Source organism: Rhynchophorus ferrugineus, unplaced genomic scaffold (genome assembly GCF_030347505.1).
Source record: "Rhynchophorus ferrugineus isolate W39M unplaced genomic scaffold, kcgeb_rfMv2 rfM7, whole genome shotgun sequence".
In the NCBI taxonomy this organism is placed as follows: domain Eukaryota; kingdom Metazoa; phylum Arthropoda; class Insecta; order Coleoptera; family Curculionidae; genus Rhynchophorus; species Rhynchophorus ferrugineus.
The window spans coordinates 3045034-3062961 of record NW_027472586.1 but is presented as its reverse complement, the minus strand read 5'-3'; the positions used below and the strand labels follow the sequence as shown (position 1 = coordinate 3062961).

The 17928-nt window shown below is 31.1% G+C and overlaps 1 protein-coding gene across 11 annotated transcripts in view; it reads right to left on the bottom strand.

The window, feature by feature from the left end:
- Positions 1-17928, bottom strand: part of dpy (fibrillin-like protein dumpy) — a 254407-nt gene that overhangs the window by 163556 nt on the left and 72923 nt on the right. For all 11 annotated transcript variants that reach the window (XM_076409337.1, XM_076409339.1, XM_076409338.1 and 8 more), the window contains exon 3: positions 6847-7045. In XM_076409337.1, coding sequence (XP_076265452.1) covers positions 6847-7045 — 199 coding nt within the window. The remainder of the gene's footprint in view (positions 1-6846; positions 7046-17928) is intronic.

Sequence of the window (17928 nt, the reverse complement as noted above, 5' to 3'; positions counted from 1 at the left end):
CAAAAAATACGTAGACTTCGGTTTGTGTTGAATATATTATAAACGGCTCCTCCTAAATCAATTTAACATCTATTTTAGTTTCTTTCACAGCAAAATACATAGATTTTCAAAGTTTCATCTTTATCCGAGAGCTCAAAAGAAAATTGGCACTTTTTCCATATATATACTCGTGAAAATTTGCTATTTTTGGCCATTATCAGTTATTTTGCCATCATTTCAATTAAAATAATGACAGATTAATGAAAATTTCAGCAGTGGTAGAGAATTTTACGCTGCATCGGACAGTACTATTTCAATTTTTATGTAATTTTTAGTTTGGAAGTTATACAATGAAAAGTGTATTTTCAAAAAATACGTAGACTTCGGTTTTTGTTGAATATATTATAAACGGCTCATCCGAAATCAATTTAACATCTATTTTTGTTTCTGTCACATCAAAATACATAGATTTTCAGAGTTTCATCTTTATCCGAGAGCTAAAAGAAAATTGGCACTTTTTCCATATATATACTCGTGAAAATTTGCGATTTTTAGCCATTTTCATTTATTTTGCTATCATTTCAATTGAAATAATGACAGATTAATGAAAATTTCAGCAGTGGTAGAGAATTTTACGCTGCATCGGACAGTACTATTTCAATTTTTATGTAATTTTTAGTTTGGAAGTTATACAATGAAAAGTGTATTTTCAAAAAATACGTAGACTTCGGTTTTTCTTGAATATATTATAAACGGCTCATCCGAAATCAATTTAACATCTATTTTCGTTTCTTTCACATCAAAATACATAGATTTTCAGAGTTTCATCTTTATCCGAGAGCTAAAAGAAAATTGGCACTTTTTCCATATATATACTCGTGAAAATTTGCGATTTTTGGCCATTTTCAGTTATTTTGCTATCATTTCAATTAAAATAATGACAGATTAATGAAAATTTCAGTAGTGGTAGAGAATTTTACGCTGCATCGGACAGTACTATTTCAATTTTTATGTAATTGTTAGTTTGGAAGTTATACAATGAAAAGTGTATTTTCAAAAAATACGTAGACTTCGGTTTTTGTTGAATATATTATAAACGGCTCATCCGAAATCAATTTAACATCTATTTTTGTTTCTGTCACATCAAAATACATAGATTTTCAGAGTTTCATCTTTATCCGAGAGCTAAAAGAAAATTGGCACTTTTTCCATATATATACTCGTGAAAATTTGCGATTTTTAGCCATTTTCATTTATTTTGCTATCATTTCAATTGAAATAATGACAGATTAATGAAAATTTCAGCAGTGGTAGAGAATTTTACGCTGCATCGGACAGTACTATTTCAATTTTTATGTAATTGTTAGTTTGGAAGTTATACAATGAAAAGTGTATTTTCAAAAAATACGTAGACTTCGGTTTTTGTTGAATATATTATAAACGGCTCATCTTAAATCAATTTAACATCTATTTTCGTTTCTTTCACATCAAAATACATAGATTTTCAGAGTTTCATCTTTATCCGAGAGCTAAAAGAAAATTGGCACTTTTTCCATATATATACTCGTGAAAATTTGCGATTTTTGGCCATTTTCAGTTATTTTGCTATCATTTCAATTAAAATAATGACAGATTAATGAAAATTTCAGTAGTGGTAGAGAATTTTACGCTGCATCGGACAGTACTATTTCAATTTTTATGTAATTTTTAGTTTGGAAGTTATACAATGAAAAGTGTATTTTCAAAAAATACGTAGACTTCGGTTTTTCTTGAATATATTATAAACGGCTCATCCGAAATCAATTTAACATCTATTTTCGTTTCTTTCACATCAAAATACATAGATTTTCAGAGTTTCATCTTTATCCGAGAGCTAAAAGAAAATTGGCACTTTTTCCATATATATACTCGTGAAAATTTGCGATTTTTGGCCATTTTCAGTCATTTTGCTATCATTTCAATTAAAATAATGACAGATTAATGAAAATTTCAGTAGTGGTAGAGAATTTTACGCTGCATCGGACAGTAATATTTCAATTTTTATGTAATTTTTAGTTTGGAAGTTATACAATGAAAAGTGTATTTTCAAAAAATACGTAGACTTCGGTTTTTCTTGAATACATTATAAACGGCTCATCCTAAATCAAGTTAACATCTATTTTCGTTTCTTTCACATCAAAATATATAGATTTTCAGAGTTTCATCTTTATCTGAGAGCTAAAAGAAAATTGGAACTTTTTCCATATATATACTCGTGAAAATTTGCGATTTTTAGCCATTTTCATTTATTTTGCTATCATTTCAATTGAAATAATGACAGATTAATGAAAATTTCAGCAGTGGTAGAGAATTTTACGCTGCATCGGACAGTACTATTTCAATTTTTATGTAATTTTTAGTTTGGAAGTTATACAATGAAAAGTGTATTTTCAAAAAATACGTAGACTTCGGTTTTTGTTGAATATATTATAAACGGCTCATCTTAAATCAATTTAACATCTATTTTCGTTTCTTTCACATCAAAATACATAGATTTTCAGAGTTTCATCTTTATCTGAGTGCTAAAAGAAAATTGGCACTTTTTCCATATATATACTCGTGAAAATTTGCGATTTTTGGCCATTTTCAGTTATTTTGCTATCATTTCAATTAAAATAATGACAGATTAATGAAAATTTCAGTAGTGGTAGAGAATTTTACGCTGCATCGGACAGTACTATTTCAATTTTTATGTAATTTTTAGTTTGGAAGTTATACAATGAAAAGTGTATTTTCAAAAAATACGTAGACTTCGGTTTTTCTTGAATATATTATAAACGGCTCATCTTAAATCAATTTAACATCTATTTTCGTTTCTTTCACATCAAAATACATAGATTTTCAGAGTTTCATCTTTATCCGAGAGCTAAAAGAAAATTGGCACTTTTTCCATATATATACTCGTGAAAATTTGCGATTTTTGGCCATTTTCAGTTATTTTGCTATCATTTCAATTAAAATAATGACAGATTAATGAAAATTTCAGTAGTGGTAGAGAATTTTACGCTGCATCGGACAGTAATATTTCAATATTTATGTAATTTTTAGTTTGGAAGTTATACAATGAAAAGTGTATTTTCAAAAAATACGTAGACTTCGGTTTTTCTTGAATACATTATAAACGGCTCATCCTAAATCAATTTAACATCTATTTTCGTTTCTTTCACATCAAAATACATAGATTTTCAGAGTTTCATCTTTATCCGAGAGCTAAAAGAAAATTGGCACTTTTTCCATATATATACTCGTGAAAATTCACGATTTTATGCCATTTTCAGTTATTTTACTATCATTTCAATTAAAATAATGACAGATTAATGAAAATATCAGTGGTGGTAGAGAATTTTACGCTGCATCGGACAGTACTATTTCAATTTTTATGTAATTATTAGTTTGGAAGTTATACAATGAAAAGTGTATTTTAAAAAAATACGTAGACTTCGGTTTTTGTTAAATATCTTAAAAACTATTCGTGCTAAAGCAATCTAACATCTATTTTATCATCAGAATGCATATATTTTTAGAGTTTTATTTATATCCGAGTGCTAAAATAATTGACACTTTTTCCATATATATACTGGCAATTGTAATGCAAATACGTGAAAATTGGCAATTTCTTGATATTTTTATTGTTTTTGCTCGCATTTCGATTCAAATAATGGTAAGTTAATGCAAGGCACAACACTTATAAAGAATTTTATGTCGAATCCAATAGCATAAGTGATTGCTCACCAAAATTTTTAAAAAAGAAAACACGTGATGCTAAACTGTTGATGTTGTTTTGGTAAATATTTACATCAACACATCTTATATCCATTTAATCAAGCTTGATTGACCGTAAGTATTTTTCTCGGAACCATCTCAATATTATATACATGACTCGCAAAGTTTATTAAGTAAATACCAATCAGATCACATTATAATCTGCCTCATCTCGCGAAAAGATATCAATAATGACGTACTACTAATACGTGGCGAATAAGCAATTGATATTGTCCAATATACAATCGTTATTGAGTCATCTTCATCAGAAAAAAATAACATTCACAAAAAATAAACTGACAATACATCGATATAGCGAGCGGATTATAACGTATCTAATCTATTCTTGTACAACGCTCATTAAACCAATTTAATCGGGTTGAGATTTATATTAGTAGTTTTAATTGCTCTTAGTAATGGGATATTTCGGTTCCATATTCGATTAAAAATCGGCAGGTAATGCTTCATATCAAGTTCATACGTTTTCTTATTTGCTATGTTGATATCAACACAAGGTCGTTATTATTCGAACCAGGCGAAGCTAAGTTAGCAATATATCAAATAATATTTCCCCCAAATAATTGAAGAATATCACGTTTGTCGAAGACAAAGAAGAAACATGGCAGATCAGATTCAAAATCAAACTGTACTGGTCAGACGGAAGATACACTAAACTTGACCTAAAATCAAAAAGCTTGGTTTTATCCAGTCACTTATGAAGCCTATTTAAACTTATGGTGTAGAAATATGAGGTTGCACTACAAGATCCAAACAACTTTTAATCTAATGCTGACAAAACAAAGTTCCTCTAATAAATACTAACCGCAACCAACGTATAACTGCACTATGACCTCGAAATTAAATTGATGTACGAGGTTATTCAAGATATCATCCTAAAGCATTAAAAAAGGTTACCAAATCACAGTAACGTTGAAGAAATATAGCTAGTGAACAATGCAAAGGGAATCAGAAGATGGAAGCAGTCTAAATCACTCAAACTTGTATCAGTCAGTCACATTTATCTCACTCACATCTTGCTTATGAATTGATATAAGTACAACATAACAAGAATAATAAATTAATGAATAAAATAAGATTGTATAAACTATATCTAATATAGTTTTTTATGATGCAAGAATCTTTTGGCTCGTAGGTTATTTGGAAACTAGTAAAACAATACCTTTTAGACTAATTCCATATCAAAATTGACATTAACAGAGAACCATTCTACAGTTTAAAAAATATGTTCCCTCAAAATAACCTCATAGAACCCTAGAAACTTATTATTCGTTTGATCTAGCTCCCTATGACTGAAATACTGTACATATTACAGTTTAATAGCTAGTAAATGTTTCCACATAATTATATTTCTTGCATCTGTACAGTCACTGACCATATCAATTTCATAAAAAATGCGGAGCCTGCTCTAAGGAAATATATATGTTCTTCTTATATTACTTGTATAAAAATAACAGTTTATCCAGTTACGCTCTAATGACATCAACGCCATCTGTGAACGTTTCGCGTCTATAAAAAGATGTTACCTAGGTTATAAATAAGATAGGCGATACGTTTCCTATCATGCAAGGAACATGTGGTGTGAAAAATGTCACTTTGATGAAGGAAAAGCTAATGTTTTCCGATTACTTGATTGAAACATCTGATGTGTAGACTATTAGGGAATAAGTAGCAAGTCAGGGCATAGTCAGAATAGCTTAATACTGATTTTGGGACAGTTGGTAATACTTTGAGAAGACGGTATAAGATAAGTAATGTAAAATTCTGTAATGTAAAATAATGTCGACATCAACAACATTGCAACAACGATTTTGGATAATTATCATATGATTATAGTATCATCATTCGACTCAGCGTAAAACTCTTAATATTCCTTATATTTTTTTATTAACCTGGCATTATTTGAACGGAAATGAGAGCAAGATGTTTGAAAAAGTTTAAATTTTCATGATCAGTATATAAGAAAAAAAGACTTTTTTATTTTTATAACTATTGGATAAAGGTAAAACTGTCCAGATATATGTTTTTTTTTGATAAAGGAAATGAAAATTCATGTTAAGTTGTAAAATATGTAATTTTTAACATGTGTAACATAAATACTCATTTTTTGAGAATCAATTTTTTCACTATATTGCAAAAAGGTAAAGCCTGTATAAAATTGATTATAATACCATTCGACTCAGCGAAAAATTCTTTATAACTCCTATAGTTTCTATTAACGTATGATTATTTGAAAGCAAATAAGAACAAAAAGATTCAATATGGCCAGTTTTTCTTGTATAACTCAGAAATCGAACGAAGTATAAAACTTATTGTTATACCATACGATTCAGCGTAAAATTCTTTATAATTCTTACAGTTTTTATTAACGTATGATTATTTGAACGGAAACGAGAACAAATAGATTGAAAATGGCTAAAAATCAATAAAATTCACGACTATATATATGGAAAAAGTGTAAAAAAAATTGTAGCTCGAATAATGCTAAAACTCTCAAAGTATATGTATTTTGGGGTGAAAGAAACGAAAATCTATATTAAATTGTTGAAAAATTTATTGCTTTTAAGAAACGAGACTAAACAGAAATCGGCTAATTTCTTGAAGACACAATTTTTCTTGCATAAATCAGAAAAAAACGAAGTATAAAATGTATTATAACATCACTCGATTCAGCATAAAATTCTGTATAATCCCTGTAGTTTTTAATAAATTATGATTATTTGAAAAGAAATGAAAGCAAGAAGATTGGAAATGACCAAAAATCACAAATTTTCATGACTATATATATGGAAAGATACGAAAATCTATGTTAAATTGTTGGAAAATTTATTACTTTTAAGATATGAGACAACTGAAATCTGTTCATTTTTTTAAGACCCGATTTTTCTTGCATAACTTAAATATCTTTAAATATACGTGTAATTTCCAAGAACTGGCAATATCGCACATTCATGTACTTATGCGCAATCTTGATGATGACGAATTCTGAAGAGACTTCGACTATCAACATAACCTTAAAATAACGAATAAATAGATTTTGATACTCACCTGTACATTTCAGTTCTTTAGCCAATTCGTCGGAACCGAGGTAGCAGTTGGGCGTACCGTCGCACAACTTTGACAGTTCGAACAGCTGCAGGACGTCCGTCGATTCATTCACTTGACAGCCAAAGTATCCGTCCTCGAGGTTGAGAAAAAATATTTCGCGTTTTATACCAAATCCAATCCCACCGAAGGATTGGCAAGTCTGAAACAAAAGACAGTCGTCAGTATCGTACCAGACAAGATGCTATTTACTACAATAACAATGATTATATTGTTATATTGATTATTGTATTATTCCGTAAAATATAATCTCGTAATGCGGCAAGATGTTATCGGTTAGGACCTGGTGTAAACAACATGTAACTCTCTCAATCACCACGATGGTTGATTCTCTTTCTTCAGCGACCGGCGTTCGTGTATATCATTAAAATCATATTTTTCGACGTCGCGACTTGTCCCAAACACCTCGTCGACATTCCTGCGAGTCGTATTTACAGTAATTTTCATAACTAAACGATGGCTAACGGTGAGACTGTTGTCTTACCATCGGCTGTATCATTCGTGACCAATTATTGTTGTTGACGTCGTGTATCTCGGTTATCGTTGGTGGCTAGTCGCTTATTTTTTTCCTGCCTTTTCCCAGCGAGAAATTGACGTAATTGCACTTAATTCGTGGAATAGAAAGGCTGACCATAAAAATGTAAAAGAACATGTGAATTTAGAAAAGTCGGGTTTAAGTTGCCATACGCTCTAACTAGAGAAATACAGTCAGAGTTTGAATCAATATATTTTCTCTGATTGTCTGATTTCATCCTTTATTTCCTTTTATTTCTGAGATGAAATTCTTCTTAAAGTATACATAATAAAATGTGAAATTAGAAAGGTTTAGTTTAGTCACAATAAGTGACAATAAGTTACAATTAGTTACTAATGATTTTCTTCTAAATTGCTTCATCTTTGAATTGTTGACATCACTTAAACAAACACTTTTTTTTATTAAATCTGACTGGATTAATTTCATTTTGTAATCATAACTTCTGCGATATTTTTACTGTTAAACTAATGACTTCCTCTAGACTGAAACTATGATAAGTATCTTGTATTTGCTGACATCATCTTCAGTTGTATTTACAGTTATTTTCAGAAGCTTATATATAGAATTTTTCGATATATTTTTTGTGCGTAATGAAGATATTCAAGCACATTGTTCATTTAGGTGCTTTTATGTGTGTAATGCCTAAAAATAATATGTTTTTCTCAATATGTTAGTGAAGTTTAGAAAGGTGAACGAAACCACCAGGATATTAAAAAAGATGGAGAAAATATACCAAAGAAAATAGAGCGTCTTAATGATATCACACTATTGTTGGATGCTTCGGAGATATCTTTTCACAAGCGAACATATACAAAGAGGAACCTCTATGGGAAAAAGGATAGGGTTTAGTACGTACTAGTGAACGCACTAAAATAATACGTTAGATGAAATAAATGTATCTTTAATAGTTTGTAAATAGAACAATGTTTTTCAAGTCCATTCTCTTTTATTTTAACGTAATAACTTGTTTAACATTATTTTACCTAAATTGTCAGGAAAGTGTCGTTCTATGACAAAAAATATATCATTTTCAGACTCAGCACATTCAAAATCATAAAACCTAAACAGTTTTTAGATTTTTCCATCAAAGTCTCTTAGCCCGATATCATTTCTCAACAGTTATCCTACCATTAACTATACATACAGATGTCTGCGAAGCCTCGTGTAAATGGTGATAGTAAAGATTTCGAAGCATGCGCTCGTTTTCCTCCTTTTTGGTGAAGGGGTTTTCAAGTCGGATTACTGTTCTCGACCCAAGACGAAAATAATTAGCGTTAGAGGATGATGGTTCGAGTTTATGACGCTAACGTTACATAAACGCGACTTTTTGTGAAAGTTTTAATACCGCGTAAACATCTCCGTTCTGACCTTGTTTTCTTTTACGGAGGTTGTAATTTTGTTGTTAACTGTCGGGAGAACACTTAGCGTTTATTACAGTTAATTTGCATCGGACCAGTTTACAGTTTGTATGACAAGATCGTCGGTGTTCGGAGTGCAATGCCATTAATATCTTACAATCAGATTAATATTGAAAAAAATTCTCCAGATAATGGTGATGGTACAACATAATATTGTTAGCTCGATGTTTTTCCTAAATATAAGCAAGTCTGTTGTTCACATTTCACACCAATGAAAATAATTAAGTAACGACATCGTACTGTATAAAGTACTTGTTTTGATATGAATATATATAGTTATTGCAGGTTTATTCGTACTTTATCCAATCATAAGTAGATAACAAAAATAATGATTCCTGGACTCTGGTTATCAGTTCTCTAATCTTAGATTCAGCATAGAACATCAGAAATCAAATAACAGTTCATTGTTTACTACAGAACCAACAAGAAGCTATAAAAGGACGTGTTTTCATGTTCTATAGGTTCCTTCTTATTTTTCTGATTATCTTGGTGAGTGTTATTTCATTTAATAAATGTTTAATTTGATGTTTTGGTGGCAAATATTGATCCCTAAAGGCCAAAATAGTACCGAAATTTCTCTTGACACATCTCAACTCATATTATACGCAACTATAATTAACGCTTATACCATTTTGAACTCTGTATTAGCTACAGCTATTTCACTATTTACCCAACATAGCTGCATGTCAGTTTTCAAGATTTTTTACTATAATATAAAGGAAATAAATTAAACACCGGTCCAAAGGACAAGTTTTTGAATGTGTACTTGTCACTATATAGGACAAACTATGCTAATTTTTGGTAGACAAGAAGGAATATATAAAGGAAATAAAATTATTCGCTCTAGACCACATATATGCAAATAAACTTATTTTTATAAAGTCATTTTCCATTATTCGATAATTACTGTTTTAGTTTCTGCGTGTAGTAAAATATTACAGCTACTCTTTTTCAAGGACTGATAGAAATAGTGAAATAAATAATTAAAGAACGATGCAATTTTATTTAAAAATGTAGGTAAAGAAATTATTCTTTTATCAAATAAGTCTGATTTTTTATTAGTCTTAGCAATTATATTAGGTCACTTAATGATAGTTCGTATGTATTTTAATATACAGTTTTTATATTTGTCACAGAAATTAATGTAATGTATTATATATTTCCGACTTTATATTCAAAATATTGTCAAAACAAGTTTTAGTAATATTAACATATTATTTTTAAATAATTGTATTTATTCTCTTAGTAAGAGAAACATGATTAATTTTATAAAATATGGTCGATTTTCGACAACAGGATTATTAATATTTGTAACAAGAGCTTGCTGGTGCTTCGTGATGATCAACACATACATATTTGATAAAATCATTACCTAATAATATCTATAATCATAAGAAATACGCGAAATTATGTTATAATGTCCTCTTAAACATAAATGTTATCACCTCCTTAACATGTCGACACCGTGTTAACGTGGAAATTACTCGGTGATAATATGTTTTAATGAAATCTAAACGTTTCTAATCGAGCGGGTAACACTCGACAGACGCAAGTGATTTAATTTCTACCGGGTCACGTGACCAAAGTGCATTCGTTGACGTGTGTGTGTGTCTGTGTGTGTGCGTATAGGTGCGCGGTAAGCGACCGGAAGCAGGACCACCGCACTGGAACACCTTCCGTTCTTGAAGGTTGATACCGTTAGGCAAGGTCGTTCGAATTTAACTTGTACTTTGGTTCGGTTATTATAGTAATTGGTTTCGTATTGGGTAGAACTAAAAACCGAAGACCCAGACCAGAAGAGGTGTTTTCGTGTTTAAAGCGGTTCGAGTCATTATATCTGATGAGTCTTGATGATATGCTGAAGAAATGTTGATGATATGAACCATTAATCCAGACAAATCTCCTCTTAACTCTAGAGCCGGATCTGAACACGATGCCTGTATAAAATTGATTATAATACCATTCGACTTAGCGAAACATTCTTTATAACTCCTGTAGTTTCTAGTAACGTATGATTATTTGAAAGAAAATGAGAACAAAAAGATTGAATATGGCCAGTTTTCTTGTATAACTCAGAAATCGAACGAAGTATAAAACTTATTGTTATACCATACGATTCAGCATAAAATTCTTTATAATCCTTACAGTTTTTATTAACGTATGATTATTTGAACGGAAACGAGAACAAATGGATTGAAAATGGCTAAAAATCACAAATTTTCACGACTATATATATGGAAAAAGTGTTAAAAAATTTTGTCGCTCGAATAATGCTAAAACTCTCAGAGTATATGTATTTTGGGGTGAAAGAAACGAAAATCTATATTACATTGTTGAAAAATGTATTGCTTTTAAGATATGAGACATAAACAGAAATCGGCTAATTTCTTGAAGACACAATTTTTCTTGCATAACTCGGAAAACAAACGAAGTATAAAGTTTATTATAACATCACTCGATTCAGCATAAAATTCTGTATAATCCCTGTAGTTTTTATTAACTTATGATTATTTGAGAAGAAATGAAAGCAAGAAGATTGAAAATGGCCAAAAATCAGAAATTTTCATGACTATATATATGGAAAAATTGTTAATCATGATGAAGAAATGTTGATGATATGAACTATTAATCCAAACAAATTTCCTCTGAACTCTAGAGCCGGATCTGAACACGATTTATATTATTAACTCTGAATGTAAGCATTTCTCATACAAAATCACTTGATACTCCATATCACAGTTTATTTAAAATACATTTTTAATTTTTTCGCTTCACATAGGTAATTGCATAATACTGCATATATTTTATACACCAGGTATAAGTGATGTCTCATTTAAAATCGATAATTGTTTGTAATTTGTTTTGATGTCATACAGAACAATTATCTAACTGCATCTACTGTGAAAAAAAAGCTATCGCTGACGACCGATGATTCACCCGTTATTCAAATATAAAGGTTGCAATAACAGTTGCATGTGGCGTTTTAAATTGGTTTATTTTTCATTGCATGGCTTGCCGTGATTTTTCTTGGCTCGTACAGACTAGTCAACACCATCCTGTGACTAACGAGCTTAATATATATATATATATTAATTAATTTTTTTTGCTGTCTATATTGCATCTTACTGAAAATGTGGTTGTTGTCAGAGACATTTTAGAACTCTCGATTTTAATTTTACCGATGAACAACCTCAAAATTTTGGATACACGAAGATTTTTATATCGTCCCAAGGTTATCCGGCAAGAAAAATTACGTGAAAATGATGGACTTTTCAATATAAGGGCAGTGACTATCTGTTTCTTTGTAGGTAATTAATCAGTTGAAATATTTATACACATTATATCATATATTTAATACCAACAATATGAAGAATACTGAAAGAACGTCATTCCTATAACTCCTCTTGATACAGTGTAGCAAGTGGTTACGATTCACCTCTTCGATCATGAGAAATCTTAATTACAAATATAACAACGAAAAACGGCCAATATATCTAAACACTCCGTCTCAGTTCGCATATAAATTTTAAACTAATTAGAACTTAACGGTCGAATACTTAACAACAAAGTAAACTGCTTTTAGACAAAAGAATTGTTGCATATATAATAACCAGTATCTTCAATGTGTTGGTGGAAATAAAACTGTGTATCTTAAAAAAGTGACGTTAATATAGTGAACGTTGAGTCATAATATTGCAGGTATCTTCTTGTGATTTGGTTGGAAAATAGTGCAGTAAGAGTAATAGAGTCATAATTACTTTAAATTATAAAAAGCAAGTTGATTGACCTCATGGTCAGAGATGCCACCTTGTACAATCCTTACACCATCTATACGAAGACTCAATTCGTATAGAATCTGCTTGTGCAGAGCGATACATTTTCCCAGAATATTCTTTCGTCCTTTCTATATTCATCAACCTTTTATATTTTGGACCTTAGGACCTATGAATATATTCATTCATAACTGAATTTTCTATATTATACAAACCAATTATCAACCCTCCGGAAAGCTCCGGAATAATTTGAATGAGTTTGGAAGGTTGAAAACACAATTTTAATGGTATCCTTCAAGTGATTTTGCCATTCAATAAATATTTAACGCAGTTTTGGTACTAATAATCATCGCTATTAGCTCCTTATTACCACAAAAACTTGTAAAACAACAAACTCGGATGGACGTATGCAAATATTCTAAAAATTTTCATCAGGATGGCGTGCTTGTTTACTCATTTCAGATTCATCATCTTTAAAATCCTATTTATTTACCTATTTTGGTGCAGGGGGGTGTTTCGGGAAAGCCACTACGTTGGAAAAAATATCGAAGATGAGAGAAAATATGATAGCTAGTAAACTGTGTATACTCATTAATTCAATAATGTGACTTTAACAGCTTACTAATTAATTTAAGAAGAATTTTTGTTGATTATAATTTTGTTTATATATTACTTTAGTTAATATGCTCGATGATCAAAAGAACACTGACCGTAAAGCTCATATAAATGGAATTGATATGATGGTCAAATGAAGACGTAACCGAAACTAAACGAGGCGAAAGATAACGACCTCTGCCGCCCGTTACATTTATGCAGGAAATCTAAAAAGTCATCTCGCGTATGCGAAATCGTCGAATAGGTTTTTTGAACTTGGAACGGCCGGATCGGACGTCTTAATAGCTCATAATTTTCGGCGAGATCTTTGGAGATTGCGATGGCCTAACGTGTTTTCAGAAATGGCGCGATGATCCTACACGTAACCATTTTTAGAACCAGCGTGTGGGTACGTGACCGCGCTTAGAACCCACTAAGGTACTGCACATTGTCAACCATCGGTAATTTATGTAGTTTGGTTCGGTATAAAAGCGTTCAACCGTGAATGTTGGAGGTAATTGATAACGACTTAATGGGACAATATAATTTTGAAACTTGTGAAGCTATTTGTTTTTATCCTAATTTGCTACGGTTTTAATTTCCAAGGTACTTATTCTAGGATAGGCACTTTAAGCTTAACATAACGTTTTACTAATAAGTTCACTGTACTAGATCGAATCGTTTTACTCTGGGTAATCTTCTGACTAGGTCATCGTTATCTAGGATCAGGAGAACCTCAACAATAATGTCCTGGTAGAATCACTGTTTATGTCCTTGGATGTAGTCCTTGATGACGTTATCGACAGTTTCTACCTTCAAGTCCGTATGTAGATTATCTAACAGAGTTGCGAATGTATCATGGAGTATCAGTAATACCTCGCAGTATCTTGTCTTGGAATTTTTGCATAATATTTCTATTGCGTTGCCTGGTACTACCCCAGATTTGAACATCATAAGTCCGCACTGGTTTCAGGACTTTTCGGTAAAGCTAAGAGTTAATATATACTGACAGGGCTGAATATCTACCTAATAACCTGAACATTTTGTACTTCATCTTCCGTTTTTTACATTTATTCTTAACATTTGGCTTCCGCGTTTAACATCTAGGGTCATGCTAAGATATTTGGCTGTATTTCCGTATAGAACTTCTTATAAGATTAACTAGTACTGGCTTCTAATTGATTTTTTTGTTGACAAAATCAATATACACTGATTTATTTCGATTAATTTTGTAGGATCGTATTTCTGTCAGGCATACTATTTCGACAATTATTTGTAACTTTTTAATTGATTCAGTGTTGTCATCTCCAATTGCTAGGATGATAGTATCACCTGTAAATGCAGCAACAACATTTTCATTGAATATAGTCAATACCGAGGGTACAACAGAGAAACTATTGGTCAAAATAGACTACCCTGTGTAGATCCTGCTTGTATTTTCCTTAAGTTAGAATAGGTATCTTGTTGTTGGGCTCTGAAGTATCTGTCAGTTATATATGAACCTAAAATATCTGAGCATTGGTCAGAGAGAAGCTTTTTAATCTAATGCGGTAAACCCTCATGCCAAACTTTGATTTTCCTATGACGTTGGTGATTCTGTGAATCTGATCGAATGGTCGAAAGTTGTTTTCTGAAATCAAATTGATGATCCGGAATAACATGATTGGTCCTACCTCTTTATGTACATCAATGTTTTTTGGTATCTCTAAAGCTTCTTGAAAAAAAAATGTATTCAAAAATTTGACATTAACCAGATAAAACTACTACTGATTAAAGATTTGTTAACAATCAGGGATATAAGAGAGGAATTATCGTCAAATCTCTCATACTAATACAGATGAGTCACTTACTTTAAAAAATGCTTACCAAGCTTCACTTTGCTTGAGAATCTTTCTTTTTGAATTATACTGTATCTAAAATTAATACACCGCCATTTTCTGTCGTAGATTTCTTAAATGTATCGTAACAATAACATACCACTGAGTGAAAAATTGTTAGTTGTCGTGACTTAATGACCGAGGCGTGTTATGCCATTATTCTTCAGAAGAAATACACCGAAGCATAAACGTGGCATTCTTCAAATGATAGCTATCGTCTCCAACCATTCGAATTAGTATCAAGAGCTAAACCACAATTATTTATAAGCGTAAACAATAATGTCGTTTTGACTTCTAACGAGATGATGTTACATTGAATATTGTCCAGAAACGTTGTTATATCGAAAAATAGATTAATTTTTGTCGTTTAAGTACTAGTAAATTTGTATTTTGTTAAGAATTTTTTAACTTAATCTCGTATATAGAGATGGAGATGGGAACAGTTAAGAACAGGCTCTTAAAACAATATTAATGAATTAGTAAATATTTGGGAGTATTACAAATTGTAGATATAAGAAGTACTTCAATGTTTTTCAATACTTCAAGTGCTATGATATATTAGACCCTTCAAAGATATCCAAGATTAGTACTTTTGTGGTTTTACAATTGTTTTTTCTCACATGGAACCATAAATAACACCATAAAAAACCAAAACACCAGAAATTGTTAGACCCGATACTTATTGCAGGACATATTCAATTGAAATCATTTTAAAAGCATGTTGTGTTTGATGTTATAACATGATCAGAAAACGACAGCATCATATATAAAAAATCCTGGATTATTAAGTACCAAGCTCTATATACTTTAAAAAGTTGACTGTTATCAATGCCCCTTAATTATATCTATTTATAAATTCTAGTAGCTTCAAGCGTTCCAGAGATCTGTAATGGTTCAAGATGAACGTGATTTCGTTATTACCATTCTGAAGGCAACAGTTTAATAGCAGGCGAGCAGTGAAGACATGATCGGCCTTAACCCGAGACCAATAAAATGATTAGAACGAGTTTCACGCTCACCCACTTCATCCCGATATGAAAATGATGAAAAAAAGATGGCGATCTACGACACGTAACTGTGTTTTAAAATGTGGTGGATTTACTGCGGTTGTACAGTTAAACCGAAAGAAACGATCGGAATAGCAAAAAAACTCTATCTAACCAAGAAAAAACAACAAGCAATGACATATATCTAACTGTACGAGTTCGCAGGAGTAATTTTAATTAGATTCTCCTGCTGCATAAAATAACGTTTGCGATATTAAAAAGTCGTAAATCAGGAGTGAAAGATTCCGCGAGTTTCGTTTTAAAAATAAATGATAATTAAGATCTCCGACATCAATTATCGATGGATTTTATGTTTACGGAAACGATTTCGTGATATTAAATTGCAAATATCGTGTCGTAAATCCTCGGAAGATTCCAGGAATCTCAGGAAAACGAAATGCTTCTTAATTTACTAGAAATCGATGCTATTTGGTCGTTGGTGAATGCTCAGAAATTACATTGTTAATCCTTGATAATATATGAGATACGATATCTTGGTTGTAATGATAAATTTAATATAGACATTATTTTTTAATCTCAACATAATAGAGATGTTTAATATCTACGTTAGTACTGCCAATTTAATAGTAAAGTTGATATGCGATATATTAAACTCGTTTCTTATAAATCAAAATTTTGTGGCGTGCCAGCTATGGTTTTCCTTTGTCTGATTGTACGCTCTGTCTTGGACAATATCAGTTATAAATATAAAGTTAAATCTAATGCTTTGATAGGACTCAAACTCGCGACTGTAACATACAATAGACAGCAAATTCTAGCAAGTAGAGATTTGTACTAATTCTGATGTATTTTATATTACCCTTCCAAACTTTTATTTCTTTTATATATTTTTATCATAACTGGAGCTTCTATGATTCTCCATTTATATATTTTCCATATTTATTCCAGATGGATAATTCAAGAAACTTCAAGATACAATTCATTCATTCAAATAAAAATATATTATCAAAATTTAAGTATTTTTGTATGTAAGATTTAAATCTCATAATATAAACAGTGTAACAGAGATGACGGTTGACCAAGCATTGGCAGATCCACGTTCTTAAACTGGTTTAAATCAAATTAATGACGAGTGAGTGCAATTAAATTAAAATATTCAATCAGAAGCAAGAAAAAGAAGCAAGAGATTTACAAGGGCGGCTAGGAATAAACAATTAAAACAAGCTAACTCGAAATAATATCCAAAGTCATACTGATGTAGAACCTAACAAAGCTACTAGAAGATACTTCCATATATAGTCATGATGAAGTACATAGAGGAGCTCATAGACAATATAGTCAAAGTCATTCTAAATTACCGAAAACAGGTATTGACTGTTCATATAATAAATTTGTAACTATAAGAAACGGGTTACCCTGTATTTGGTGTGGTGATTTGTTAGAAAAGTGCTATAGTACCCGTCAAGCCTCCATTATAGAACCGTACTACAGTGTTAAATGAAATTATTGTATTTGCATTTCTTGCTAAAGAAACTCCTTGTTATTTTCTATGAGTAGTTTCGGTAGAAACAACAGGTCATTTCTTCGATTTCTAGATATCGCCAATCAACATAAATAATTACATAACTATTTCGAAACAAGAGGAATAAAAACAAGCATCCTTAACGCACTTTTCCCCTGTAGTCGTACCAAGCAACATCCTCCACGTAAGTGCGTTTTTGTTTGCCTTTTCGACGTTCTCTCGCTATTCGATCGATTCCTGCAAGTCAGCAACATCCATACGAAGATACAAATCGTTTATTACCTTATTCTGTGCGGATT